The sequence below is a fragment of the Onychomys torridus genome, chromosome 8 (genome assembly GCF_903995425.1).
Source record: "Onychomys torridus chromosome 8, mOncTor1.1, whole genome shotgun sequence".
Taxonomy (NCBI): domain Eukaryota; kingdom Metazoa; phylum Chordata; class Mammalia; order Rodentia; family Cricetidae; genus Onychomys; species Onychomys torridus.
The window spans coordinates 49,448,236-49,465,441 of record NC_050450.1 but is presented as its reverse complement, the minus strand read 5'-3'; the positions used below and the strand labels follow the sequence as shown (position 1 = coordinate 49,465,441).

The 17,206-nt window shown below is 43.8% G+C and overlaps 1 protein-coding gene across 1 annotated transcript in view; it reads left to right on the top strand.

Moving 5' to 3' along the window:
* Positions 1-17,206, top strand: part of LOC118588258 (multidrug and toxin extrusion protein 2) — a 45,320-nt gene that overhangs the window by 8,769 nt on the left and 19,345 nt on the right. Inside the window, exons 6-8 of the mRNA XM_036194477.1 lie at positions 2,958-3,002; positions 4,352-4,449; positions 6,987-7,084. Coding sequence (XP_036050370.1) covers positions 2,958-3,002; positions 4,352-4,449; positions 6,987-7,084 — 241 coding nt within the window. The remainder of the gene's footprint in view (positions 1-2,957; positions 3,003-4,351; positions 4,450-6,986; positions 7,085-17,206) is intronic.

The window sequence follows — 17,206 nt, the reverse complement described above, 5'->3', positions numbered from 1 at the left end:
CTGAAGCTAATTCCATAATGTGTGATGGTTAATCTCAACCATCAACTTGATGAGATCTAGAATTACTAGGGAGACCAGTTTCAGGAATGCCTTTGGAGGATTATCTTTATTAGGTTGATTTGAAAGACATATCCACTACGGGTGGCACCATTCCTTGGCTGGGTTCTTGGACTGCACAAAAGGAGAAAACTAGGTGAGCACAAGAATTCATCTCTCCTGCTTCTTGACTGTGGATGCAACATGACCAGCTGCCTCAAGCTCCTTTCCACCACAAACTTCCTGCTATGGTGGACTATGCCCTTGAACTCTGAGCCAAAATGAACCCTTTCCACTGGGCGGCAGAGGTGGAGCATGCCTTTAATCCCAGAACTCAACAGGCAGATCAGGAGGATCTCTGAGTCTGAGCCCAGCCTGGTCTACAGAGAAAGTTTTAGGACAACCAGGGCTACACAGAGAAATTCTGTCCTGAAAAACCAAAAGAAAAAAAGAAAAGAAACCTTTTCCTCTTATATTTTCTTTAATTACATTTTATTTATTTTGCTCCAGTAGGGTTCAAGTACAAAGAGGAGGTGTGGAGTCAGTGAGGGAAAGAGATTGACATGATCTGAGGGTGAATCAGGATGACCTCCCATTTATTGAAAACAGGCTACACCTTGCATTATAGCGTAACCACAAGCAATACTAAAGCACACTTAGTGGTTCCAGGATGAAAGCAGTCATCAATGCCATTACAGCACTTTTCTTGAAGGAAAAAAAAATAAGTTTAGCAAGAATCTAAATGCCTATTGTCCTCTGAGACGCAGAACCCACCAGGTACCCTCTCACACTTCCTCTGTGGTCAGGAGGTGCCAGATACTGAGTCCTGAGAAACAAACCCCTAAGAGTGGGCTTTCATTCTTCGAGGAGTGTGATGCAGTGTTTAGACCATGCAGCACAGCAAGCATTGAGCTGTCTCCTAACTGCATTCCTCTGAAGAGGGAGTGGCGTGGAGTATTCTGCTGATGCAATCAAACAGTAACCATGGAACTCCTGGACAGGGTGGCACCGTCTGTGACCCTGTCTGTATTGAGAAGGCTGAGGTAGAAGGAGAGAACATTTTGAGCCAGTTTGAGCTACATAGAAGACAGGTTTGTGTTTAAAGAGGAGGGTGGGAAGGCAGGCGAAGACCACACCCTGAGCTGCTTCCAGGCCCCATCACCCAAGCAGCCATGACCCAGCTGGAGCTCCTCATCATGCCATGACCCATGTGAGGAGGTCAGAGGACAAATGTGAGAATCATTCTCTCCTTCCACCATACGGGTCCTGGGGAGCCAGGTGTGAAGACCCTTGCACACACTATCCCCGAGGATCATGCTCACACCCAAGCCCTTGCACTAGGGCTCTGGGACTGAGCTTCCCGTCTTCTGGAGGTCCAGCCTGCCTTCACCCCTGCAGTTGGGAGACTTCTTGCCAAAGACTGGGCCTGTAGCTCCCTGCCCAGATAGTCCAGACTGGGACTTTTGCTCCAGCCATATAGAATCTGTTCTTTTCTGTTCTATAGGAAATAAATCTTTCAAATCTTTCTGGCATTTGTTTAGGGTGAATCTGGTGTTCTGGATTTTGATGTTACATAATCAGAAAGAAAGTATCCTAAAAACCAGAGTAGACAATGATAGCATAGAAGACCCAGAAAAAGTTCCACACAAAGCCATCCAATCTTTTGGCAAGGGTGTCAGAACACACACTGGAGAGAGGGTGGCCTCTCTGATGAGTAGTCTGAGAAACGCACTGTCCCCATGTAGAAGAATCAAAATAGATCCATATCTCTCACCCAGCACTGAAATCAGTTGGGGTAGAACACAGACCTTAAGTATAACGAGAACAGAGCACACAAGGAGAACACTGAGGGCCAGCACAGGCAGGGGCTTTCTATGAAGGCAGACAGCAGCAAAGGAAATAATCCTGAGGTTGAACAAATGGGACGACATGGAACTAAAAAGCCTCTGAATAGAGAAGGAAATAGTCATCAGAGGCAGCGTACAGACTGGGAGCAAGTCCTTGCCAATCATAAATCCCACATGAGATTAATATTTAGACTATACAAAGAACACCAACATTTAAATATCTCCCAAATCAAAATGGGCTAATGGATTGAACAAAGGAAGAAATAAAAGTAGTCACTATCTTTAGCTATCAGAGAAGTACAAATTAACACTGCCTTGGTGTTTCATGTGAGCCCAGCGAGACTAGATCTTATCTAGTGAGAACAAATGCTGGTGAGGATGTGGGAGTGCAAACCACATGCACACAACAGTACAAGTAAAGATGAGTGTAAGAGGGGAGGGAACGAATCCAACTGGAGACCATCGCATTAAGTGGAGTAAGCCAGACGCAGAGAAACAAATAGTGAGTCTTTTCCCCTTGTGCAGAATGCAGATTTAAATATCTCTGAGTAGTGTGTGTGTGTGTGTGTGTGTGTGTGTGTGTGTGTGTGACACAGAAGTAGAAAGGCACTCTGAGAGGGGAGAAAGCTGTCTATAGAGAGGGGAGGGGAGCAAGACATGGTTGTGGAGTACATGCCATCAGAACGGAAGATGAGGCTATGGGAGGAAGGGGAGCAGGGGCTGGGAGGACAGTGATGGTGGAGGAATAAGAACAAAGGCAGTGACACATAGGGAAGGCCAAGTGAAGCCTGTTTTCTTCTTGGCCAGAATACAGGCCAAAACTTAATAATAATAATAATAATAATAATAATAATAATAATAATAATAAAAACAACTCCAGAACTTGACATGTATGAAAATGTTATAATGAAATCCACTATTTTATAAAACTAGCATTCCAAAGAAACTGAGCTGGGGCCTAGCCCTGCAGCAGACACACTGAGGGCAAAGTCCTGGGCTTGGTCCACAGAAATGTAAAACAACAACAAAACCAGAAACAAAGTAAGCTCTCGTGTTTTCTGTTTCCTCTTCTAGGCAGCGTTCCTGTTCCAGCTGCAGACACGGTATTTACAGAGTCAGGTATTCTTCTGTGTTTCTACTGCACACTACTGTGGGAAATGTGTTGTTTCAGATTTATTTTATTTATTAGGTATACAGGGTTCTGCTTGCATATATCCCTTCAGGCCAGAAGAGGGAGCCAGATCTCATTACAGATGGTTGTGAGCCACCTTGTGGTTGCTGGGAATTGAACCCAGGACCTCTGGAAGAGAAGTCAGTGCTCTTAACCTCTGAGCCATCTCTCCAGCCCCAGAGCAAATGTTTTAAAGGGATTTTCTGTAATAATGTGTACCTCCTTTCCCTGTAATTCATTTCTGAGACACACCTGCACTCTGGGGACACCAGCGCCTGTGGTTTTGTGTACAGAAGAGATGGTGGTCGTGTGCACTTGTCTGTCTGGTTCCTCTTAGTTTTCCTGCTGTCCCTGCGCGGCCTTAATATCTAAGGCTTCCCTAGTCTCTCAGCTCGCTGCTGGCTTTGCATCTGACCTGGGGTCCTGGCTCCAATTTTGATACTGACTGGGAGGGTCTGGGGTTACTACAGCTCCACTTGTAAGTGTGGGTAGGACACCGTGCGTGCCGCACACAAGGCAGAAGGGAAATTGAAGGAGGAGAGGGCCAGAAGTGAGTGGGCTGAAACTGGGCCCCACTTTAGCCAGTGTCCTGTCCCAGGCTAGCTACAGACAGTTTGTTAGGCTTTAAACATAAAGGCCTTGCCCCTATGCCAGAAGAAATTGCTCCGCTCTGACAGTCTTCCATTCTGTGTGATTGCTGGGAGAAGAAGTTTAAGGTGAAAAAAGTGTTTATTTGAGGACTGAAGTGTAGACAGCATAAACAATAGGAATGTGCATGCCTTTAATTTCAACACTAGGAGCTCTGTGAGTTCGAGGCCAGCCTGGTCTACATGAAGAGTAGCCAGAACTACGTAGTGAGAGCTTGTCTCAAAAACAAAAGCAGAACAGAACAGCATATACTGCTGAGCAAAGGGATGGACATTTTTCTCCGCACTTGCTTTAAAGCAAGTGTTTCTCGGTGCTGTGCATGCGAGAAGATCCTCAGGCAGAGCTCTGAGGAGTGGTGGGCTCTGGGACCCAACACCCCCAAAGCCTGTGTGTTCTTCCCGAGACCACTTCCTCTTTCCCCTGTTGCTGTGATGGAACTGGACAGGGTTTTGACACGGCTCCCACAGGCTTCTGGGTGGCTTGGTGAGAAGCCCCATCAAAGGAGGAGCTCATTTGCTCATTCCTGGCTTTTCCACTAGCCGTGCATGGCTTTACCACTGCCACGTATTTAACCATGAGTTTCATTTGACAGCCTAGCCGACCAGCTTTTGAAAATGGTAATGTTTTCCTGTTTGTTTGGGAATTTTAGGGCATCATCATGCCCCAAGTTATTGTTGGGATCGCAGCAAATGTTGTCAACGTGGGCATGAATGCCTTCTTGCTGTATGCCCTGGACCTCGGAGTGGTGTAAGTTGAAACCCATTCATCCAACAAAGACTGCTGCATGCCCTAGGGCTGGGGATATGCCAGTGAAGCAGGGAACGTGGACAGGTAAGCAGGCACCCAGCTGTCTGTGCTCGGGTGCTCTGCATGGCAGGTAAGAGCTGGCCCCGTGGGCCCACAGAGGAGCAGCTGGGAGAAAGAGGGTGGAGATTAGACAGATGGACAGGGAGCCTTGGACGGCCATTCAGAGACTTCTGGGGTGGAAGTGGTGTTAGTCCTAACAAACAAGCTGCTGCCACCTGGAGGCTGAGGTGAGTGACAGGCAGAGGCTGGAAGGGCTTCTCTCAGGGCCTCTGTATTTTAAATGGCTGAGCCAAATTCCTTCTGGAAGCTTGAAGAGATGAGGTCCCCATAAAGAGAGAAGTTAGGGTACCCCAAGAGTGTCCTGATGGCCCTTCCTCACACCAGAGGGTGTTTGGCTGCCCTAGCCCAGAGCTAGCCTGCATATGTGGCAAGAGAGTCACACCGGCAAATGAAGACTGAGCCCCACAATTTGGGTGTGCTTTGGGGTTCGGTGTTCTTTGGTTAGTGGTTCTTGAATGTTACTCATATATGTAATAACAATTAAAGAAAAAGAGGCCATGAATTTGAACAAAAGCGGGGTGGGGGAGGTACATGGGAGTGGATGGGGGCAGGGAAGGGGGAGAAATAAATTATAATTAAAAGAAGTTAATATGTTAGGAATTAAGGAGAAGAAAACAAATTAGAGTATAACATATGAGTTATATCAGCTGTTGGATATCTTCACTTCGGTCTGTTTGGTTTCCATTCACATGTTAATGTGGGTTCTGGATGTCAATGAGACCACGATAGTCATCATTACAGAGTAACATGGGCAGGGATGCAGCTCCGTGGGAGGGAGCTTGCCTAGCACCTACAAGGCCTGGTTCCCATGCTGTCTTCCTCATGCCAGAAAGATGAAGGAGGCTGTATCAGTTTCCTGGAAGAAGAGAGGGAGGGAGGGAGGGAGGGAGGGAGACAGAAAGGGAGAGGGAGAGAGAGAGAGAGAGAGAGAGAGAGAGAGAGAGAGAGAGAGAGAACACATACATATATTACAAAAGGGGAATTCTTGGATGGACTTACATGATAGGAGCTGGGTAGTCTAACAGTAGCCATATACCCACTGAAGAGACAAGCAGCTGTTAGGTGTCTCAGTTGTCCCAAATTGGCACTGAAGGCCTGAGGCTTCCTGTAGAGTCACTGGTGGGCAGGTCCAGGTTGAAAGGCTGAGGAGGCCTGTCTTAGTGATGGTTTCTATTGCTCTGGTAAAACACCATGACCAAAGCAGCTTGGAGAGAAGAGGGTTTATTTTGCTAACCCTTTCATATCACATCATGGAGGGAAGTCAAAGTCGGAGCTGATGCAGAGGCCATGGAGATCAATGCTTATGGCCTGCCTTCTTATACCACCCAGGACCACCTGCCCAGGGATGGCACCGCCCACAGTGAGCAGGGCCCTCAGGCATCAGTCACTAATCAAGGTGACCCCCCCCACAGACTTGCTTTTGGACAGTATTCGAGGCATTTTCTCACTTAATTGTCCCCTTCTCAGATGTCTAGGTTTGTGTCAAATTGACAAAAGCCAACCAACAAGAAATTGTAGCCTAATGTCAGTATTTTACCCCAAAAGGAAAGGAGGCTTGCAGACACCCGCACGTTCCTTCCTCTACCATCTTTGAGTCCAGGCCACCAGCTTGCTGGATGGTATGGCCCACATTTGGGGTGCGTCTCCCCTCAGTCACTGCCTTCTATGTCCACCTCTAGACAGCCCTGCAGACCCACTGAGGTGTTGTTTTGTTTTTAAACCATTCCTAGAAGGCTAAGTTGACAGCCAAGGGCAACTGTCCCCCAGGCATTAGTCAGGGAATAGAGGGAGCCCGTCAGGGAAGAGGAGGGCCAGTAGGTTGACTAGACACCACAGAGGGCCCAGGTCCCCCTATGAAGGGCACCTGAGAGACAGAACCTTGGACTTTTCCTGAAGAGAGATGCACAGGATAGTTTGGAAAAGGAGGAGAAGATACAGGGGTGGGTTAATAAATGATAGAGTGTGAGGCTCAGACAAGAACAGGAGAGGGGAAAGTAAACAAGAATGCTGAGTGTGGGCACTGCGCTGGCCCAGCATGTACCTGAGGTGGGAAGATGGCTCCCACTGATGACGCCCAGTGTTGTATTTGATGGAAGACAAGCCCGCTCTGCTCCTATCTCATAAAACCATGGCTTGGACGAGCGCTTGGCTGGCCCAGCCCTTTGAACTGGTCTTCATCTAAGAAAAGCTTAGTTGGGGCTTAAGGTTGGTGGCTTGTGGGATGGCAACACAGCTTCGAGCCGCTCAGCGTCACATGGATGGACAGCAGATCCATCTCCATGGAGACAAACAAGCTTATTCCACCTGGACTCAGCCTTCACACAAAAGGAAGGCAGCACAGGCACTCCAAGCTCGCTGCCAGCAAAAGCCTGTCAGAGGCAGTCTGTCGTGAGCTAGCCTCCCCTTTTCTCCTGCAGAGGGTCAGCCTGGGCCAACACCACCTCCCAGTTCTTCCTGTCTGCCCTGCTTTTCCTCTACGTGTGGTGGAAGAAGATCCACGTCCTCACCTGGGGAGGTTGGTGAACCTGTGTCCTCATGTTGCAACCTGGAGCTTTGCAGATGCAGCTCTGCCCTTTGAATGTCTTTACCTCATAGAAGTTGGTTATTTTATTTCTATCTTTTAGGAAATCTCAATATATATATATATAACATTTGTTACCAAAAATACAAAGTTACTAGGGACGGTGTGTGATTTTGTGTTTGTGTGGTTACCAAAATAGAACACTGTAGTAGATCCTGGGTTTTAAGTTGCAGTTATAGTTTTAATATTTAATGAATTAAAACTACTAATAGGAAATCCTGTTTCTGGAAGATCATGTTATTCAACTGAAGGGCAGTTAGATTACTGCCGTATCAACTTAAGAGAAAAGATTGCTGGCTGACCAGCCAGGACCACTCACAGCTAACTGAGGAGCCCAGAACACTTGAGTAGACACCCACGGGCTTAACTGGATTTGTTTTCTTTCTTTCTTTCTTTCTTCCTTCCTTCCTTTCTTTCTTTCTTTCTTTCTTTCTTTCTTTCTTTCCTTCCTTCCTTCCTTCCTTCCTTCCTTCCTTCCTTTTCTTCTTCTTCTTCTTCTTCTTCTTCTTCTTCTTCTTCTTCTTCTTCTTCTTCTTCTTCTTCTTCTTCTTCTTCTCCTTCTCTCCTCCCTCTTTTCTTCTTTTTACAGCTTTACTGAGGCAAAGTTGATAAAACTAGTATCTATTTAAGGTGTGGCTGTGGCTGTGACTTTTATTGTGATAGTTTGTTTTGTTTCGTGGTCCTGAGGATGGGACCCAGGCTCTCAGACATACTAGGAAGTGCTCTACTATTGACCTGCATCTCTACTACTGTTCTTTTGTTTTTAAATTTTGAGACAGGGTCTTGCTAGTTGCCCAGGGTAGCTTCAAGTTTGTGAATCCCATCTCAGCCCTCCTAACAGCTGGGATTACAGGCACACACTTCTATGATAGCCCATCATGGTGTTTTGGCATACATGTATGTTATGAAATGATTATTACTGCAAAGTTAATTCATGTGCCAAGCACCTTGCATAGCCACCACTCTGTGTGTGCCAAGGATGGTTCCTGCTGTTTCTCTTGACAGACTTGAGGTACTCAGTGGATATACTAACTGCATTCCTCAGTTTCTATCATGTGACTGATCTCACTGATTCCCTCTACCACCCGATCCTTAGTAACCAGCCTTTGGCTCTTTGTACGAGTCCTACTTTTTCAGATTCCACATAAAGAGATCGATCACGCAGTACTTGTCTATGTCTTGTTGGATTCCTTCTTTTTAGTAATTTTCCTCTGTGTGGCAGGTTTGAGACATGGCTTTCATTAGCACTTCCTTGATGATTAGTGATGTGTGTGCATGTGCACGTGTATACATGTATATTTGGAGGTCAGAGGTGACATCTAGTGTCTTCATCAGTTGCTTTTTATCTTATTGTTTGAGAGTCTCTCCATGAACCTAGAGCTCACCAATTTGGCTACACTGGCTGGCCACCACGCCCCATGTCTCCCATCTGTCTCCCTGTGTTGGAATTGCTGGTGAACACTGGTGTCTACATGGATCCTGGGGATCTGAACTCGGGTCCCCCCGCTTGTGGGACAGGCACTTATTAATATCCATCTCCCCAACTGCAGAGCACATGACAAAGTACCAGTTGACCACTTGGATGCCATCTTTTCTTTTTCTTTTCAGAAAGTCCCTTTTTTTTCTTTTATTGAGTTGTATAGTTATATATTTTGATTTAAACCCCTTATCAGATACATGATTGTGGCTATTTCCTTCCATTCTGTGGGTTGGCCTTTTATTTTAGTTTTATGCTGTTCTTCTTGGTTACTTTTTCTAATATTGCCTGTTCTTTGGTGTTGTAGGCAAAAAGACATTGCTAGTACCGGTATCATGGCCTCTTCCTCTGTGATTTCTTCTGTGATTTTGAGATCATGATAAGTCTTGAATCCATTTTGAGTTGATTTTTGTGTATGGTACAATGTTTAAAATTTTTAAGTTTAAATTTTAAAATCTTATCTAAAATGATCCTGAGTCAGCTTGTCTTTTTCCTGGAGTGGTCCAGGGTTCTCAACACTACTGAAGAAGGTCACCCTCTCCAGGTTTTGTACCCTGGAGCTTTCGGTGAAGATGGTTGGCTCTCCCTGTTTTTGTGGTAGTGACACAGTTTGAGTTATGGTGGCCTTGAAACAGGGGTTGAAGTCAGGATGTGTCCATCTCTGTTACTTTCCAAGATTGTTTTGGTTCTTCAGCATTTGGGTTTCTGTAACATTTTTTCTATTTTTTGTGACAAATGCTACCGGAATTTTGCCAGTGTTTGTTATCTAACGTTGGGTATTGTGGACATTTTGACATTTTGATTCTTCAGGTCCAAGATCAGAGATCTTCCGTTTATTTATTCTTGCTCTCCCCTCCCGTCCCCAAGTTCTATTGTACAGACCATTGCCTCCTTGGTTAGATTTGCTCCTAAGAATTTTCTTCCTTTTAATGTTAAAAATGGGATTCATTCTTTCCCATCTTCCCTTCCCCAAGTACTGGTGGCTGAACCCAGGATTTTCTACTTGCTTCCGGTTTCCACTTGTGTTTTATTAATGTATAACTTATACAAATAATGGGTCTTATTATGAACTTTGTGAACCGTGTATATATGTGTACCCTGTGTACTTTGTATCATTTATACCATGTGTATATGTGTTCTATGAGTACATGTGTATTTGTGTACCATGTATACCATGTGTACCATATGTATGTGTGTTCCATGTGTACAATGTGCATTTGTGTACCATGTATACCATATGTGCGTGTATATATTTGCATATGATGCATAACATGTATCATGAGTACCATGTGTACCTGTGTATACTGTGTGTACCATGTGTCTGTGTGCTATGTATACCATGTGTACATATATACATATACTATGTGTGCCTGTATGCCATGTGTACATTTGTATGTGCATTCCATATGTATGTGTATTTGTGTACCATGTATTATGTGTACCATGTTTATGTGTATATGTTTGTGTACTATGTATAATGTATTGTGAGTACTGTGTGTACCTGTGTATACTGTGTATTCCATGTGTACGTGTGTACATGTATGTACATGTACTGTGTGTGCCTGTATACCATGTGTAGCTCTCCTCCTGCTGCGTGCCTTCCTCCTCCCAACTGGTCCCTCTTCTACTTACTAGCACTTTATGTGATAATTTCCAGGTCCATCCATTTTGGGGGGGGCAAACAATGTAATTTTTTTCTTCTTTATGGAAAAATAGATCTCTCTTGGAAGACTAACTTCTAATCTGACCTGGGACAGATGTGTGAAGTCGACACAGCAAAGAAACTATGACCACCTGTTTCAAACAAGTGGCCCTGGATAGTCTGAGCCTTTTTTATTTATACAGTTTCAATAGTTTGCATGGAAAGTTTTACAATCAGATTTATTTCCTTATGTTCCTAATAATGATTACAATAATTGCCAGTTTGTTCCTTTACCTCATTCCCCTCTTGTCCCCCAACTTACCCACTTGTAAACATTACCTACTTGATTCATAGCTTTAATGTAAGGAGCATAGGCAGTGTCGCAAGCAATAAAGGAAGTTTTCTAACTAGGCACACCTACAGGTGGAACAGTGTGCCCAGTGGGTAGCATTTGCGGTTACAGCATCATGCAAAGAGAAAGAGAGTTTGCCAGTGCTTAATGTTTGCCTCTAGTCAAATCTAAGTTCTCACAATTAACTCATGAACCAAGGCTGAGTCAATTCACTCTTCATTCTGTACTACTGTAGCCAATGGGGATATACCAGGTTTTCTCCTATCATCCTGCATACTACATAACTTAAAAGCTTGCTCTTAATAGTTGGAACTGCTTATCCCTTGTTCTCATGTCTCCTCCCTCTCAATTTCCTACAGCATTGGCACAGCTCTTTGAAGTGAGGGCTTGTGGATTTCTATGACTCTACTTCATTCACTGTTCCTAGACTGTTCCCATTAACTCCTGATATCATCTATTTATTAGCATTTCTCCTAGACTCTTGTGGTTAAAATCATTCTCTCCAGCATAGTTATGCAAAATTGGTAATGTCATGAACTACTGTGACTCTTTCAGGCTAGTCACAAGGTGTGTTGGAGAGGCAACATCATGTTCTCAAGAAGCCTGAATTCCTGGTCACACTTGAAACATCAAAGACTTTAGGAGCTGAATCCACTGTTTTTTTTTTTTTTTAACAACATCCCCTCTGGTTCACCCAGAGGAGAGCTATCAGGGGGAAGTTTTCCTAATGCAGTAGCTATTTCCTCCATAGCTTTAAGCAAGTGAAACTAGAGGCAGCCAGCAACATGATTTGTATAAAGAAAGCAAGGAGAGCAGGTAGCAATATGCTCCTGGGATCGTGCCCAGAGTTACACAGTGACCTGTCCATCAGCCTTGCCCCAAATGGGACAGACACTCCAGGGTCTCGCCACAAGGAGAACTTGTTCATGCTATTCTCAAGCCTTGTCCCCTGAAGAAGTCACATGGCTCCCAGCAAAACTCCACTGTGTATATGTACCACATTTTCTTTATTCTTTTGTCTGTTGACTGACGTTTATGCTGATCCCATCCTGTGACCCATGAATAATGTCACAATGATCATAAGTGTGCAGGTCTCTCTGTTGCAACCTGACTTTGTTTCCTTTGAGTATAGCCCAGGAGTGCTACAGCCAGATCATGTCCTCCTGTGTTTAGATTTTGCGATCCCACCACACTGACTTGCATTTCCACCAGCAAGATATAAAGTTCCTTTCGCCTTGCGTTCCCGCTGGCAGTCATTAATTGCTGTCTTCTTGATGCTAGCCATTTGATTGGCATGAGGTAAATCTCTCTGGAGTTTTGGTTTGTGTTTCCCTGGTAACTGATGTCATCCCAGTTTTTTGTACATTTGCTGGCCACGCTCTTCTTTGAGAACTACCCAATTCATTTTCCTGTTGATTGGATTAATTGCTCTTAGCTTCTTGTCTTCTTTATGTATTCTGGATATTAGTTTACTATCAGAAGAATAGCAGGCAAAGATGTTTTTCTTCCACTTTAAAGACAGCCTGTCATTCTGGCAGTCATTTCCTTTGCTGTGTGGGGTTCTTCAGTTTCATACAATCCCATTTGCCAATCTTGCTCTTCTTTCTTGAGCCATTGGGGTTCTTTGCAGGAAGTCCTTGTCTAAGCTGACCTCTTTCAGTCTTTTTCTCTAGTGGTTTCTTGGTGTCAGGTCTTACATGGATGTCTTTTAGCCATTTTGAGTAGATTTTTGTACAGGGGGAGGTACAGAGCTTGCATTTTAGTCTACCTGTGAAGATCCAGTCTCTCTCCCTCTCTCTTCCTCCTCCTCTTTTTTCTTACACACACACACACACACACACACACACACACACACACCTTCCATTGCTGGCAACAAGTATTCAGGTTTTAAAACAAAAATGAACCTGTGAAAAGTGCTTCAAATAAGAACACACTTAGGTCCCTTCACCCAGCTTTTCTTCTAGCCTTTTGTTTGCATCCATTTCACTTTTAAAAGGTGACACAGATAAGTGAAAGTTGAGAGAACTTCTCAGTCGGCTCTGCAGCCTTGCAGCTGAACATAAAGACCATGCCTTAACTCCCTCTTGTCTGGTCACAGTTCTTAGTCATTTCAGATTGTTTTCCAAGTCAAAATGAAGAAAATGATCTTGAATTTTTAACAGCTCAGTTCCAGTGTGATCTCTCTATGTCTTGCACCCAAAGTGTGGTCTTACTCTCCTGTCCCTCTGTAGTGCTGGTGTTCCCAGACTCTATCCTGAGTTGTCTCTGGAGAGATATTGCAGCAAATGTCTGCAGAAAGGGTTCCTACCCAGAGGTAAACACTTTGTAAGAACAGAGTAACAGCCTTCTGTTAAGTACCACTTACTTTAGGGTCTCCAAAGAGGCTGGCAGTGTTTTGTGTACTAATAGATTTGTTCCTTTGCACCAGAGAGGAATGCAAAGGAAAAAGGTAAAGGAGAAACTGTGTTTTAATTTTAGGTTGATAGGAGAAATTACAGGATTTTTTTTAAGGTGTAGAAAGAATGGACTGGCAAGATGGTTCAGCAAGTAAAAGCACTTCCCCACAAACCCAACTACCCCATTTCGAGCCCCAGAACCCCAGGCATATGGAGAGAACTAACTCCTGAAAGCTGCCCTTTGACCTCCACATATGTGTTGTGGCATGCCTGCACTCACAGACACATATCTCACAATTTCTTTCCTGATTTCTTCAATGACATTCTATTCAGTCTCCAGGTCTTCATATACTTTCTGTTGTTTCTCTTAATATTGACATATTTCCGATGATCTTAGGAACTGAGATGCCACCCAGTAGCAAAATTACAATTATGAAGTAGCAATGAAAATAAATTTATAGTTGAAGTTTCCTAAGACCATTGGAAATAAGTGTTTTCTGATGGTATGACCCACAGGTTGAGTCTGTTTGTGAGAGAAAAGTATTGAAATCACGCAACAGTAATGAATCTGGACTAGTGTTTACACAGCGTGCCTTTATGGTGTTCATGTAATTGCGGCCCCAGTGTTAAGTGGGTATGGTTATTACATCCTCTTAATGGGTCATTCCTTGGCAGCTGTGTCTGCTTGAAGTCCCTATCTGAGCACAGCTGCCTTCACTTGTCTCAGCTTCTGTTTGCTTGGTGTATTTCTTCCTCCCCTTAGAGTGAGTGTGTCTTTACCAGTGAAGAGTGCTTCTTGTGGATAACAAGTAATTAAATGTTGGTTTTAAGCCAATCAGATAGATACTCTGTATCAGTGGTCCTCATAACCTGTGTGCCACAACCCCTTTTGGGGTCGAATGACCCTTTCACAGGGGTCACCTAAGACCATCAGAAAGCACAGATATTTACATTATGATTCGTGACAGTAGCAAAATTACAGTTATGAGGTACCAATGAAAAGAACTTTATAGTTGTGGGTCACTACAATATGAGGAACTGTACTAAAGGATCACAGCATTAGGAAGGTTGAGAACCACTGCCCTATATCTTTTAACTGAAGAGCCAAGACCATTCACACTCAGAGCTATTGCTTAGAGGGTTTTTTCTTGGTAGGGCTGGTTATTTATTTTATTCTTTTCTATTTTTTCATGATCATCTTATTCATGTATTCATATTAGGGGCTGGATACCTTTTTGAATGGGACATGATTATTTCCCAATTCTTCTCTGTTTATCTGTTCATTGAGTTTTTTCCCTGTGGTCTCATGATTGAGATTGCCTTTCTTTCTCTTTTGTGTGTGAGATTCCTCTAAGTATCTTCTACAGTGTTGGCAGTGGTCATGAATTGCTTTACTCCGTGCTCCCCCCAAAATAGCTTTATTTCTCTATTCATTTATTTGAAATAGAAAGTCTCATGTATCCTAGGAAGTTTTGATTTTCTGATTCTCCTTGCCCCCCTCCACCTCCTGATTGCAGGGATCATAGGCAAGTGCCACAATGCCTTGTTTATGTGATTCTGGGGGCTGAAGCTTGAATTCTAGGCAAGCACTTTACCAGCTAAGCCTCAGCCTCAGCCCCACTTCAGTTTGGTTTTAAAAGATATCCTTGCTGTATGTAGTAAGCTTAATTGATGGGTAGTTACTTTCTCATGTGTCTCTCTCTCTCTCATTCTCCTCTCCCACCTCTCTGTTTCTGTCTTTGTCTCTCTGTATCTCTCTCTGTCTCTGTCTCTGTCTCTGTATAAAATCATTCTACTTTACTGACTTAGGATTTTTACTGAGAGTTAGATGTTATTCTGTTGGGATTGCCTTTGCAAGGAGGCTTTTTTTTTTCCTTACAGACTTTAAGATTTCTTCTGTTTGGGCTTCTAAATGTATTTTTGCTCTTGAATGGCTACCTCTTTGCTTACATTTGGGACATTTTCTACTGTAACGTTATTGAATAGATTTTCTGTGCCTTTTTTCCCTTTTTCATGTGTTTGTATATGTGGTGTGTGCATGTCTGTGTATTCATATGTGCTTGGGCACAGTGTGTGTTTATGAAGCCCAAGATGATGTAGAGAATCTTCCTTGGTCACTCTTGCGTCTTATTCCTTTGAGGCAGGGTCTCTTGCACTTGGGGCTTGTTTCTATGGTTTAGGCTTTGTCCTAGATAGGTTGCTATTGCTGTGATGAAACACCATGACCAAAGCAAATTAGAGAGAAAAGAGTTTATTCAGCTTGTTCTTCCACATCAGAGTTCATCATCAAAGGAAGTCAGGGCAGGAACTCAAACAGTGCAGGACCCTGGAGACAGGGGCTGATGCAGAAGCCATGGGAGAGTGCTGCTTACTGGCTTGCTCCCCATGGCTTGCTCAGCCTGCTTTCTCTTATAAAACCCAGGGCCACCAGTGATAAATGAGCCTGACTCCATTTTAAGATTAAAAGCCATCTTGTTACAAGGTCAAAATTAGTTCATTCCTGTTTTCTGTTAACCTTGGGTTTGACCATGTCTTGACCCATTTTCTGGAATTTGACATTTTCCACACCCTATATCCTAACCTCCACCCTAGTAAGATGTTCTGCCAAATAATTTTGAAATGTTCTGCTAAGTTCCCATGTAACCAAACCCCTTGAAGAACACCAGCCTGAAGTTTGGGGGCTAATATAAACCCCACCTCCTGTGTTTGAAGCTATTTTCTCAAACTCCACTTTAGGGAGATAGCTCTGTCAGAAAATAAGGCTTACTTAATTTGGTCAAAGTATTTGGGCCATGTTCTTTACTGTTATTTGGTGGGCCAGTCCAGGGGTGGCCTCACCCACAATGGGTTGGGCCTTTCCCCATGAATCATAAATTAAGAAAATGCACTTCAGGCTTGCCTAAAGCCCAATCTTTCTTTTATTATTATTTTTAAAATTTTTATTTCATGCATACTGGTGTTTTGGCTGCATGTATGTCTGTGTGAGGATGTTGGATCCTCTGGAACTGGAGTTACAGATAGCTGTGAGTTGCCATGTGAGAACTGAACTCAGGTCCTCTGGAAGAACAGCCAGTGCTCTTAACCACTAAACCAACTCTCCAGCCCCCTAGAGCCTGATCTTAAGAAGATATTTTCTCAATTGAGGCTACCTTCTCTAAGATGACTCTAGCTTGTGTCAAGGGGCATAAAACTAGCCAGCACTGTCTTCCCAGTCAGCTTGCAGCAAGGATTACTTGTTTCTGTCTTCTGACACCCACCTGGCATTTCCATGAGTTCTGGGGATCTGCATTTTGGTTCCCTTATCTGCATGGCACACACCTTAACTGCGGAGCCACCTGCCCAGCTTTGTGCCTTTAATTTTCACTCATTTTCTTTCCCACAGACTTTTGGGCTTGATCACTTAGGTCACGGAATCCTTGGAAGTTAGGCTCGTGCTCTTTAAATGTTGATCAGTCTCATTTCTTTCCCATTGCTGTGATAAAGTACCTTGAGGAAAGCAGCGTGTGGGAGGAAGGGTTTATTCTGGTTCACAGTTCAAGAACACAGCTTGTTATGGTGGAGAACTGGAAGGAGCTTGGGGCAGCAGGGCACATCAGCTCCACACTCAGTGAGTAATGAATGAGCCACGATGCTGTGCAGCTCACTCTCCATTTTATACACTCCAGCATCAAAGACTGGGAGAGTCACCACCCACAGTTGGTCTTCCCAACTCAACATAACCAAAATAACCTCCACAGGCATGCCCAGAGGCCCATCTCTCAGGCCTTGCTGGATTTCATCGAGCTGATGATCAACCCTTCCCTTGACCTCATCTTTCACCCCTGATAGAGCTTGACCTGCTCTATTGGTGATTTTGAAATTGTGTTTTTCACTCGATTAAGTGGCATTTTTACTCCTAATGTTCCTTCTTGAATTTTTATTTTCGAACTTTAAATTTCTTCCCTGAATTTCTCATCTGTGTCATTGGCTTTCTCTTCTATGTAGCTGACTTTCTTGTCCATATATAGAATTTGTCCCCTCACTTCATAAATCTGTTTGCTTTCTTCTTTGAAATCATTATTGTTTTTTACTAATAGACTTCTGAATTCTTTATCTGGTGTTTCAACCATTTCTATAGCCTTGGATGTTACCTAAGAGTAGTGATTATTTGGAAGTGTGTGATGGCTGTTCCTGGTTGTCAACATGACTA